Source organism: Sapajus apella, unplaced genomic scaffold (assembly GCF_009761245.1).
Source record: "Sapajus apella isolate SASKATOON/1434 unplaced genomic scaffold, GSC_monkey_1.0 scaffold22, whole genome shotgun sequence".
NCBI lineage: Eukaryota > Metazoa > Chordata > Mammalia > Primates > Cebidae > Sapajus > Sapajus apella.
The window spans coordinates 15,442,006-15,454,334 of record NW_022436962.1 but is presented as its reverse complement, the minus strand read 5'-3'; the positions used below and the strand labels follow the sequence as shown (position 1 = coordinate 15,454,334).

Here is a 12,329-nt window from a genome sequence, read left to right as displayed (position 1 = left end):
GGAAAGCATCACAGATGGGGAATAAGAGCAGAGGCCTCGAGGTAGGAATCCTCCCTCTGAGTTTGGGAGGAAAGACAGCCATTGGACTAGAAATGAGGAAATACTTGAGACTAAGGTAACTATGAGATGGGAACAAGAGGAGCTGACCTTCTTATGGATTGAGTATAGATGCAGGGAAATTTGTCTCAAAGCAAGGTCACATATGGTTGGATTAGGTCACAAAATTAAAATTGCATATCTTATTTGTGCAGAGCTTTTTTGAAAAACAGCTTTCTATCAGAATCACTTTATCATAGGGAGGGCATAGTATTTTTCTCCTCAAACTGAGCTGTAGACATTAAAAGTATAGTCTGAATGAAGTATAGCATTCTCACAGTTTCAGAATGTAAGTAATTTTCTTACAGTCCTAATAATTTGGGAAGGGCTCTTGACAATAACACTGTAACTTAAGAATCAAGACTGAAGCAAACCAGTAATCCTATGTTTGTTTCTGTTTGCTTCACAGATAATCACTGCCAATCCTTGGAACACAATTGCTCTTCTCTGTGGGGCCTTCTTGGCATTATTTAAAGCAGCAGAGTTTGCGAAACTGAGTATAAAATGGATGATCAAAATTAGAAAGAGATACCTTAAAAGAAGAGGTCAGGCAACAAACCACATAAGCTGAAGTCACCTCACAATGTTTACAGAACTGCCCACATCAATGGGAGTTGTCATCACTTCCACTTTATAAACCGAGCTATCAACAATCCTGTACTCACTTGAAGAAATGGGGCCTTGCTGGGAGGAACAACATGTCCAACTGGAACTTCTAACCTGGCTCCCAAAGAGACTGTGTAGAGCCTAATAGAAAAGACCTAATGGATAACCTGAAAGTTAGTTAAATATTTAAATTATTAATGAACTTTTTAAAGAGCTGGCCAATGACTTTATTGAATAGAGTTTGTGGAAGATGCCTTTCTTCCTGTTTGGTTCATTGTATTTTATTAGGTTAAGCTCTAATAGGGTAATGAAGGCTCTACTTTTCACCTTTTAAAAGTGGACAGAAGAGTGTGATTTTCTTTTTCCAAAAATCCGGACTATCAAGATGTGCAGGTCATGTGTTGGAGCATATGCACTGTACACAAAGGCAAAAAAGCCTGTAACTTTGGCATCATCTGCCATTGATGTCCAGCCTCTGATAATGCTCTTTGATTTGTTAAAGGTTAAATGAGACTTTAAATCTACTTGAAACTAGTAATTAAGTTTCTTAATGGACTGACTAGCCACCTACTTGTCTGGCTAGAATGTTTGTTGATGTATGAGTTTAGATTAACGTTCAAAAGCACTAGGACAGATGTACATAGTAGGTGCCTACTCAGCGTATTTTGATGATTTCATTAACAGGTAAATAAAAGGTTAATACAAAAGGAATGAGTGTGACAGTATGAATATCTGCTAAATCATCAGGCACCAATTCTCTCATTTGGTGACTTCCAAAAACAAAAAGCTAGTTTGAGTCTGGACACCCAAGATGGATGGATCTGACTCTCAAGGTATGTTCTAACTGCTTCCAGGGAAGGGTTTATTGGGCACGGCAACTGATGGCAGGTGTCCAGGAAGAGTGACCTGGTGCCCTCTGAGTAAGCTTGGTTAACTCTTTACTGTGTTTACAAAACCACCCATCATCTGAGGAAGGGGCACACACAGTATGACTCTGAAAGCTTTTAGCCTAGCCTTTGACAGGGATGAGTATGCATGTAAAAAAAAAAAAAGTCTAGATTATTGTTTACATTAAGATTCTAAAAATTGTTTCCAGAGTTTTAAATTGTTTATGTACCTGTTACCTCAAAGATGACTTGGTGGCATTTTCTAAATTTTGTAATCTGGCTTCTGATAATCCAAAGGGAATAATTCAAATGTATGAATAGACATTTTAAACTGTCTTGTGTCCAGGAAGAAACTTTTTCGGTTGAATGATTACTAGTGAATTGTGTAAAGAAATATTCCCTGCCACTTTTCTGCTCCACAGAGGCATGAGAATAATTTGGGTTTTAGCCTAGGTCTCTTTAAAAAAATCTTATTTTAGCAGGGCAAATGCAAAGCCAGGCATAAAAGCTTACATTAACAGTACTGACAAAAAGGGAGCTGTGTTTTTTTAAAGTATGTCTAACAGTGATATGTCACTTTTTTTTTTTTGAGACAGTGTCATTCACTCTGTTGCCCAAGCTGGAGTGCAGTGGCGCGATCTCAGCTCACTGCAACCTCCGCCTCCTGGGTTCAAGTGATTCTCCTGCCTCAGCCTCCCAAGAAGTTGGGATTACAGGCATGTGCCACCAGGTCTGGCTAATTTTTCTATTTTTAGTAGAGACGGGGTTTTACTACATTGTCCAAGCTGGTCTCCAACTCCTGAGCTCAAGTAATCCACCTGCCTCAGCCTCCCAAAGTGCTGGGATTACAGGCATGAGCCACTGTGCCCGGCCAATGACTTTAATATTACTTAAATAATCTAAAAAAATGTTTCAATGAACATACTATATTTTCTATACTGTAGAAAGTTGAGGTCAGGCGTGGTGGGTCATGCCTATAATCCTAGCACTTTGGGAGGCTGAGGCGGGTGGATCACCTGAGGTCAGGAGTTCAAGATCAGCCTGACCAACATGGTGAAACCCTGTCTCTATTAAAAATACAAAAATTAGCCACTGTGGTGGTACGTGCCTGTAATCCCAGCTACTCAGGAGGCTGAGGCAGGAGAATCACTTGAACCTAAGAGGCGGAGGTTGCAGTGAGCTAAGATCACACCACTGCACTCCAGCCTGGGCAACAAAATGAGACTCCATCTCACAAAAAGAAAAGAAAGGTTGAGAGACCTACTAAATGTGCTTTCATGTAAGTACATAATTAGGAAGTGAACGATTTCTTTTCAGAGAAAAAAACTTTTATTGGCTGTAACCTTTCAAAATCTACTCTGGCTTCTCTTCAGTAAAAGAAATATACCTAAACCTTCTACAGAATAGACATTTAGACCTAACCTTCACTTTCTGGAAAGGCAGGTGTTTGCCTTTTCCTTCTCTTTTGTGTAGGATCATCCTTTTAATCACCCAGCTGTGCTGTCGACAGATGTCAGCAATACGGGCTGGCCCTGCGTGAGTGTAGAGAATCTGGAAGGAACACCTTAACCTGATGGCCATGACAAGGTGACTCTACAATACCTATTACTTGAGAACAATAAAATAGGAGCCTTTGTACTAAAAGGAAGAATTCTGGTTATCTTGCTTTTGGTACAGTGCTTTCATGATGACCTGGGAGTAGTGTGCAGACCCTATGCTAGAGTTTTTAACTGATAACTCCTGACCTCAGGTGATCCACCCGCCTCAGCCTCCCAGAGTGCTGGGATTACAGGCGTGAGCCACCACATCTGGCCAAGAATGTCTGATTTCTAACTGTGCCACAGGTTCCCTGGTCTTCACTAGAAGTGCTATTTATTATGGATTATGAAAAACTAGCTTCAAAGTAAATTAAACCTATCCTCTAAACATACAAGGACATAAAGATGATGGAGGGATACTCTAGAACTTAGAATTTTCTACAAATATTCTGTAAAATAGGTATTTTCATTTTTTTTTTTTTTTTTTTTTTTTTTTTTTTTTTGTTTTTGAGACGGAGTTTCGCTCTTGTTACCCAGGCTGGAGTGCAATGGCACGATCTCGGCTCACCGCAACCTCCGCCTCCTGGGTTCAGGCAATTCTCCTGCCTCAGCCTCCTGAGTAGCTGGGATTACAGGCACGCACCACCATGCCCAGCTAATTTTTTTGTATTTTTAGTAGAGACGGGGTTTCACCATGTTGACCAGGATGGTCTCGATCTCTTGACCTCGTGATCCACGCGCCTCGGCCTCCCAAAGTGCTGGGATTACAGGCTTGAGCCACCGCGCCCGGCCGGTATTTTCATAAAAGGCTAGAACACTCAACCTTGGCACACAATCTTCCTATTTTTAAATTAGACTTCATCCCACAATTTGTCTTAAAAGTTTCTATAAATGTATGTATGTATGTATGTATGTATGTAAAAAAAGGGGGCAGGCTTCTCAGTGTATGCCTAAGCTTAGAGCTAAAAGAAGCAAAGATGACATAAGGCAAAATACAAACATAGACTTTATTAAATGCTGCTCAATCCCCCAATGAAGATCTTTCATTACAAAACAGTTTTCCACACAACTGCAAGTTAAGAGATTGGAATGGTACTCTGATAACAAAAGATGTGAGAAATACTTGACCAAGTAAAAACATACAAGACCTCTATATAGTCAGCCTTTTCAGAGCTCTACAGAGGAAACCTACTGCATTTCCTTTAAATAAAGCCAGGCAGTGACAACTAGTGCTCTGTATCACCACACTACGGGACTCAAAGCCTCCATCCCTGGGTCAGGAGGGACTAGGTGAAGGGGAGGTCCTGAGGACTGGAAAGGCCCTGCCTTCAGCCTTTGAGAGGAAGAGGAGGAATGAACTGAGAGGCAAGCTAAGTAATTGACCTGACCTGCCTCTACCCATCTGTCACCACTGTGGGGAATTGCAGAGGAAGGGGGATATTCATGAGGAAAAATCTGAAGAATTCTGGTTTACTTTCCCAGCTTTTATTTATATGTTGTGCTTTTAAAAGCCTGGAGATTTAAGGTTTTGCCTAAATTCCAGAGTACAGTAATATCTTTATTGAGGGAGGGGTTAATGCAGGTAATTCCCCCCATCATATTTCTGGGTGAGACAAAGAGAAGGGTAAGGATGATACCTTAGTTTTATTTTAGGAAGTATTCTTTTTCCTAGGCTGTAACTAAGGTTTGCAGCAGTGTGAAAAGCACATTATAAAAGGGAAAAATATACAGAGCAGATTACCATACCTATGTGCAACACAATCAAGAATTCAAGTCATAATTCTTACCACTCCCATAATTATCTCACTGATATCATAGATGATAAGATTCATTTCTATGAAACTTCAGAAGTAACACCATAAATCCAATGATTAGACAAAGGTTACAATATACTGTGGCCATGATACAGCACAGGGCTATGTTTAGTCCATATATTTTTCAATTTACAGTTGCCAGAAAAAAATTGGCCTTTTAATTATATTATACTGATGAGGTTTGTTTTGTAATTTTTACATATTTCAAAAAAAAAAAAGCATACAAAACTGTGCCTATCTGGCAGAGGTGGGAGGATTTTTTTTATTCGGCACTTGTATTGCTGAGAATACTGTGCATGTTGTAAGCACTATTCTGTTTTTCTAGAGCTTTCTTTAGCTTTAGCTCCTCTAATTTTTTCCATAATTCTTCACGTTCCAATTCCTTCTTTTTCTCTCTGTAGATAAATCAAAATTTTTGTGATCAGAAATTATTTCAGAACCCAAAAAGAGGTGCTGTTTGACAGTTTACTGGAGAACACATGGCTCACCCACATTTCACTTAAATCCCTCTGCTAAAGCTTGAGTCCACTTACCTGGAGCACCTAACTTCTTCCTGTCACTCTCCTAAATGTACCGAGTCTGTGCATCTCCTGTACCAACTAGACATTACCATTTGCTTTGTGTCCCCTACACGTTATCACTACCATGACACTGTACTTTATAGTCAACAAAGTACTTATATGCTAATTTTCTCACATAAACATCTTGCGGTTGCTGTAGTAGTCCCATCACTATTACAAAGGCTGAAGGGGCTGGCCACTAGGTCAGTAGGAAGCACGTCCTTCACCAAACCAGACAGAAGCCACATCCTTTTGCCACTAACAGCCACATCACTAACCAGTTTGTATCTTACTCTCTCTTTTTACATGTCAAATGAAAACTTTAGTTTCAGTAGTCTCTCTCTAAAACAAAATGACAGTCACAATGTTTCATATGTCATTTCAACTACTTACTATCAGTTCTAAGGAAAACATTTCTGAATAACTTGAACAGACTATTCTGAAAGGCTACATGAACATGTGAAACATGGGCTTGTAATTCTACAGTTACAAGTTAAAAGGACAAATCCTTTTAAAGGATTTGCTGATTTATGCAGATAAGAAATAATAATTATATTCTTAGTCATGTAAAATACATATTTTTCAAATACACGTTTCTTATGATCCTCGTCATCTTATTTTTCTTCCCATTGCTTCCTGAGGCTCAAAATGTGGACTTAATTTCTATTCCTGCCTGAATGCTGCTATTTAAAGGAAATAATGCACTGAGTTAGTTATTAATGGACTAGATGGCTTTGAAGAAAGGCTATCCATTTTCTTCTTTAAGATAACCATAACTAGGAACTTGTCAAAATAGATCAGCTTTTCTAAACAGAACAGGTAATATGCTTATTAGAAGTAAATGGTAACTATTATCCCCAAATGCTGGGTGGGCTCAGGTACACTGGTCATTAACCACTTAAGTTTAAGACAGCCCTTCTTGAGTTTGAAATAAATATACGAGAAGGAAGTAATTCTTGAAAGATTATTTTATAGTAATTTATGAAATTCTCAAAAAAGAGGTAATCACTAAGCCATGTTCCTAAAGACTGATATGTGCTAACATTTATACTGTAAAATACATATTACTGCAAGAACAACATATTAATAGTACCCTAAGCCATAAATATTATGTGACTTCTCCTCCCAAAGGAGAACTATGCTGACTTTAAAATACCACCTCTGATAATCTACAACGTAAGAATTACCTACTGCTAACAAAGAACAGCTGAAGAGTAAAGCTCACTTTGGAAGCCCACGTGGACAAAAGGATTTTTATAAATGTAGGGATAAAAAATCAAATTGATATTTAAAATTCAGCATAAATTATATTTCATATGCAGATGCTAACAGACTGAGGAAATCTAAGGCTCAGAATGAGATAAACAGAGGATTTATGATCCACATTAAAATCATAATCTAACCATTAGGGGAAGTAAATTATGTAACCACCCTCAAAAATAAATGTTACTGCTTTTTCTGCTTTAACAAATTTACAAAGATACTGGGGCTACTTTATCTGGAAATGACTTATGTGTTAAAAAACACTTTCACATTGTAATGTTTACTATAAGGTAATTAACTTCTTAAATATGAAAATTTGAACTTAGGGAAGATACCTTCCTGAACTCAATCACATTCAACTATCATGAAATGTATAGATAATTTTGTAATTCAAAATATCAAATACCTCTGTCTTTCAGCTTTGTATGAGCTAGTCAGGTCATCGAAAAGCTTGCCATTCATTTCCATTAGGGTTTTCAGCACGTTGTATACCAGTGCTACAATGGTCCTAAAATGAAAATGAGCCAGTCCTGAGTTATAATACTGCTAACAGAGAGAAAATGTAACATTACGGTCTCCAAAATGGGTTAAAGGTTGGCTAATTCATTTAATCCATTTTAGAGATGATAAAACTGAGGTTCAAGAGGTTTGTAATATGCTCAAGGTCATATAGCAAGTGGTGGTAGAGACAATCTAAGCAAACAAATCCTTTCCACTTTAATGTGTACGTTAAACTTTAAAATGTTCATAGTTACCTTCATTTCTACTCTACAGTCTCATGTCTGAAATCTTGAGTAACAACATTAAAAGAAGACGACAAAGATCCAATGACAAAAACTTGAAGTAGAAAGCAGTTTAAGGATGTTAAAGAAGTTAGAATATATATTACCCTTAGCACTTCAGCTTTCCCCTGGGACAGTGCTATTTATAGAGGTGAGACCATATACTGGGAGCAAATCAACACAACTCTGCATCAACGGAGTAGTTTGTGCGTCCTCCGAAAATGTTCAGTTGGTCTTCCCAACAGCTTTTGACCACATTCTGGTGCAGAATGCATACCAGATAGTTCAACCTCCAGGGAGATTTGCAATTTTAAATTGACGTTAAGGCTGGGTACAGTGGTTCATGCCTATAATCTCAGCACTTTGGGAGGCCAAGACGAGATGATTGCTTGAGCCCAGGAGTTTCAATCCAGCCTGGGCAATATAGTGAAACCTCATCTGCCCAAAAAAATAAAAATGAGCTAAGTGTGGTGGTGCACACCTGTGGTCCCAGCTACTCAGGAGGCTAAGGCAGGACTGTGTGAACTCAGAAGTTTGAGGCTACAATGAGCTATGATCACACCATTGCATTCCGGCCAGGGCAACAGAGCAAGACTCTATCTCCAAAAAATTTAAAGAATAAACTGACATTAATTAAGACCATATACTGAAGAGCACACACACATATATTTATAACTTAATATATATAAAATATGGAACAGAATAAAACTGTGATGTTAACCTTGGAGTTAACATGAAACCTTGTTAACTAGGTTTCATGTATGAGTTAGGAAATCAATAACAAAAAGGTAAAAAAAAAAAAAAAAATGACCAATATAAAAGATACTTACGGATTCCAGTGTTCTTTGGAAATTTTGTACAAACTGGCAAACATAATTGGTAGAATTTTATCAATGTTCTCCTCAATCAAACTAAGAATATATTCATTGTTCCAGAAGTACAGTGCCCTTTCTGCAACCTAAAAAAGACATTCAGAGAAATGTCAAAGCTAAAATAGCAAAGAAACAATAGTGTAAAATAAAAATGGCTTCACTGAAAACATCGTACCTGAAAATGAGAACTGGATACACACTTGGATATCTGCTTGAAAAGTGGCTCTTCAATTTTTTTGAACTGTGTTGGTTCAATGACATCTAAGATTTCTTCAATTTCTCCTAAAAACATCACCTAGGTTAAAAAAATTTTATTTTAAGAAACATGATAAATTATGTGAAACTAATATTGAAACCATACAAATGCGAAGGTTAATCTACTGAGTATACAATGGGGAAAAAATGTCTGGATGGCACAGAGTTTACTCTAGCACAGGTCTTCTACCAAGTCTCTGTACATCTCCCGCTCTTACCAGCAGCAACACAGCCAGCCCAAAGCAAAATGGTTTATAGCCCTGGGATTGACAAGTTCTAGCAAAATGCACTACATTTAGTGAACAAAACTCACCTCTTTCTGACTGCAGGTTTTTGGCCAAAATTTCAGCAGTCCTCTGATCACCTGCAAAAAAGAAAAAGTTTAGTATGAATTAAACGATGAAGCTAGTTAATCCCAGGGTATTTTCCACAGCTGTGATTTTATCAACACTGATTCCAAAGAAAATCAATACTGTTTAATATATGTGTTTAAGTAGACTTTCTGCTCAGCTTTAGAATTTTATTAATTCAATAAATACTTACTGAGTGCCATTATGTACCAGATACTGTTTTAGATGCTAGGGACACACTAATGTACAAGACAGATGAGGTCTCTGGTTTTCAAGGAACTTACATTCTAATGGAGGAAGACCAATGCAAGTGATCAATTAAATACATAAATAAAACAATTTTAATACTATGTGCTACTTCTAAAAAAATAAAGGAAAATATAACTTGGGGGGGATGACAGAGGGAAGTTATTTTAGGGAGAAATCTTAAGGAACAGATGATTCCTGTTATTTAAACCATTATGAAGCACAAAAAAAGACAGATAGCTTCCCAGTCTATTTCATGGCTAGCACAATCTTCATAACCAAAATACATGAAACACAAGAGACTATTTTTATTTTTTGAGATGGAGTCTTGCTCTGTTGCCCAGGCTGGAGTACACTGGCATGATCTCAGCTCACTGCAACCTCCACCTCCTGGCTTCAAGCAATTCTCTGCCTCAGCCTCCCAAGTAGCTGGGATTACAGGCACACACCACCACACCAAGCTAATTTTTTATTTTTTAGTAGACATGGGGTTTCACCACATTGGTCAGGCTGGTCTTGAACTCCCAACCTCAGGTGATCTGCCCGCCTCAGCCCCCCAAAGTGCTAGAATTACAGGCATGAACTACCGTGCCCAGCCTCTATCTTTCATTCTTTAAAAAGCAATTGCCTATCTTCCTTATCTACCCCAAATTAATTTAGTAAAATTTTATTTGTATACTATTTACCAAGCATGAACCATGACTTCTCTACATATTGCTCTGGATTTTCTGAATTCTAATGGGAGTTATCATGCATATATCATGGATTAAGGTTTTAGGACAGAGTATCACTCTTGCCCAGGCTGGAGTGCACTAGTACGAGCTCAGATCGCTGGAACCTATGTCTCCTGGATTCATGCAATTCCTGTGCCCTAGCCACCTAAGTAGCTGGGACTATAGGCGTGTGCCACCAGGCCCAGCTAATTTTTGTATTTTAACTAGAGGCAGGGTTTCACCATGTTGGCCAGGCTGGCCTCAAACTCCTGGCCTCAGGTTATCTCCCTGCCTCAGCCTTCCAAAGCGGTGGGACTACAGTTGTAAGCCACCACACCCAGCCAAGTTTCAATCAACTTAAGAGGTTTATATGGTTTCATGTGTAAATACATGGCTTCTAATTCTTCTGAATTGTCTTTTAAAACTGTTTACAGCTGTTTCTAGAAAAGACTGTGAATCTAAAACTCAAAAAACTCAAAAAATTAAGGAGTAGAAAAATGTCTTGTTCAATTACACAAAGTTCAAGTGAAAGGGAGAATACTATTTAATTTTTTCAAGCATCCCTAGGGATAGCCTGAGACAGTTCATAATATAGGAAGTATATATACTTTAGTTTTAATCCTTCAACCCTTTGCCTTAACCACGTATCAGGCTGCTGCTAAAAATTCAAAGTAATGGCAAAAGCTGCAATCACTTTTGCACCAAACTAATACTAGGTAAATATTTAGATTTAACAGGCCTAGAAAGCATTCTCTCAAAATACTTCACCAAGGTTAAAATGTTTTCCATTCTTTTATACTTTTCTGTTTCACCCTACTTCATCTTTTGTTTTTCTTGAATCCTTGGAAATTTTCATAACTAATTATGTTTTCATTCTCTCCTGAATTTTCATTCTACAGGCAAATGACAGTAGAATTCAAAGACTAAAACTGCCTTGCTGGTTCATAGTCAACCTTTATTCCAATATTATATCTTAATCACCAAAGGCAAGGAAATGTTTTCTATCCCTATTAAGTGGTTTATCATTAATGAGAGGCAAAAATTCAATTACTAAAGACAAAACAAAATTCAAGGGAATAGTAGTTTTGGGATCCTCAAAGTATGTTTTAATTCCAAAAGGTGAAAGAAGATTTAAAAGATTATTGGTGAAGACACTATGCATATAAAATTTCACTGTGGTCATCTGATCCTACCATCACACATCTTACTAATATGTAACTATTACACATTAATAGTCATCTATATGTTGGTTATTCAAGACATAACTCACGAGAACTCTCCCTTCCTAACTCCTTCTTTGAATGCAGAATTAACTCACATTTCTTCTTCTAAATGATTTTAGCTTAAGGTACATTCTCACTTCTATTTAATAACTATAAAAGCTATAAAAAGCTACAATGAAATGCTATTAATGGAGACCAAAAACATGAAAATAAATAGAACACTTACTGGCTCTGTTAGTGTTGTATCTTTCTCCAGGAACTGTACGACACAATATGCTAGCTAAAAGGTAAGGGACAATTTACAAATATTACTGAATGACATAACATTTAATAAGTAGGATTTTTTATATTTAGCCAATATTTCTTAGACTGCCTCATTTTGACAAATTATTTCAATATATAAAAATATACTCACAACTGTGAAACTGTGAAATAACTCAATTGTGAAAATATACTCACAATTGTCTAACTTTTTAGCCTTGAAAGTAACTTCAAGTTCAAAAAAGATTTTTTAGTAATTTCTGACTATAAAGTTAACTGAAATAAGACTAGAGCTAACAATTTAGTTTTTCAGCATGTTTCTACATGTATGCCTATGCTGATATGTTATTCTCTAAATATTAATAGAAGAGACCAAAATCTCTCTTAAGTCTAGGTTATTGCAGCTAGAAGAAACATTCGGTAGATATGTGGGATTTATTCAAAGTCACATAATTAGGTCAAGGCCTGGACTTAAATATAAGTGTATATCTTGCACTTAAAGTGTAAGTGTAAATACAGAAGTAATTGGTCTTAATAATGAAATATTTTAAAATGTAATAAAAACTTGGGTAATTTTATAAGCAAATTGCTTATACTTAAAACTGTCACCTCAAAATTTTCCATTTCTCTGCCTTTATATTTGCCTTTGAAATAATATTCATTTCATTTGAAATTTTTCTGAAACTTACCTGAGCATGAAACAAAGCTAATCCTTTTGCAGTATGCATAGGAATAAGAACCTTCATTAGAAATTGTTTATGTTCTGCTTTCAGTGGCAATGCAAAGCCATTGATAATACTGGAGGGAAAGAAAGGCAGGGGAAGGGTTAAGTAGTTACTACTTTGTTTCTAAAAGTTGTCATA

General features: G+C 37.1%; 2 protein-coding genes across 4 annotated transcripts in view; one reads left to right on the top strand and one right to left on the bottom strand.

The window, feature by feature from the left end:
• PACC1 (proton activated chloride channel 1) overlaps positions 1-1,413 on the top strand; it is a 40,732-nt gene extending 39,319 nt beyond the window's left edge. For both annotated transcript variants that reach the window (XM_032289172.1, XM_032289173.1), the window contains one exon: positions 506-1,413. In XM_032289172.1, the coding sequence (XP_032145063.1) occupies positions 506-667 (162 nt within the window). In that variant the 3' untranslated portion in view covers positions 668-1,413. The remainder of the gene's footprint in view (positions 1-505) is intronic.
• A 2,697-nt stretch (positions 1,414-4,110) lies between these two features.
• PPP2R5A (protein phosphatase 2 regulatory subunit B'alpha) overlaps positions 4,111-12,329 on the bottom strand; it is a 63,996-nt gene continuing 55,777 nt past the window's right edge. For both annotated transcript variants that reach the window (XM_032289169.1, XM_032289171.1), the window contains 7 exons: positions 12,156-12,264; positions 11,432-11,485; positions 8,987-9,037; positions 8,594-8,713; positions 8,377-8,504; positions 7,171-7,272; positions 4,111-5,336 (listed from right to left, as the gene is read on the bottom strand). In XM_032289169.1, the coding sequence (XP_032145060.1) occupies positions 5,204-5,336; positions 7,171-7,272; positions 8,377-8,504; positions 8,594-8,713; positions 8,987-9,037; positions 11,432-11,485; positions 12,156-12,264 (697 nt within the window). In that variant the 3' untranslated portion in view covers positions 4,111-5,203. The remainder of the gene's footprint in view (positions 5,337-7,170; positions 7,273-8,376; positions 8,505-8,593; positions 8,714-8,986; positions 9,038-11,431; positions 11,486-12,155; positions 12,265-12,329) is intronic.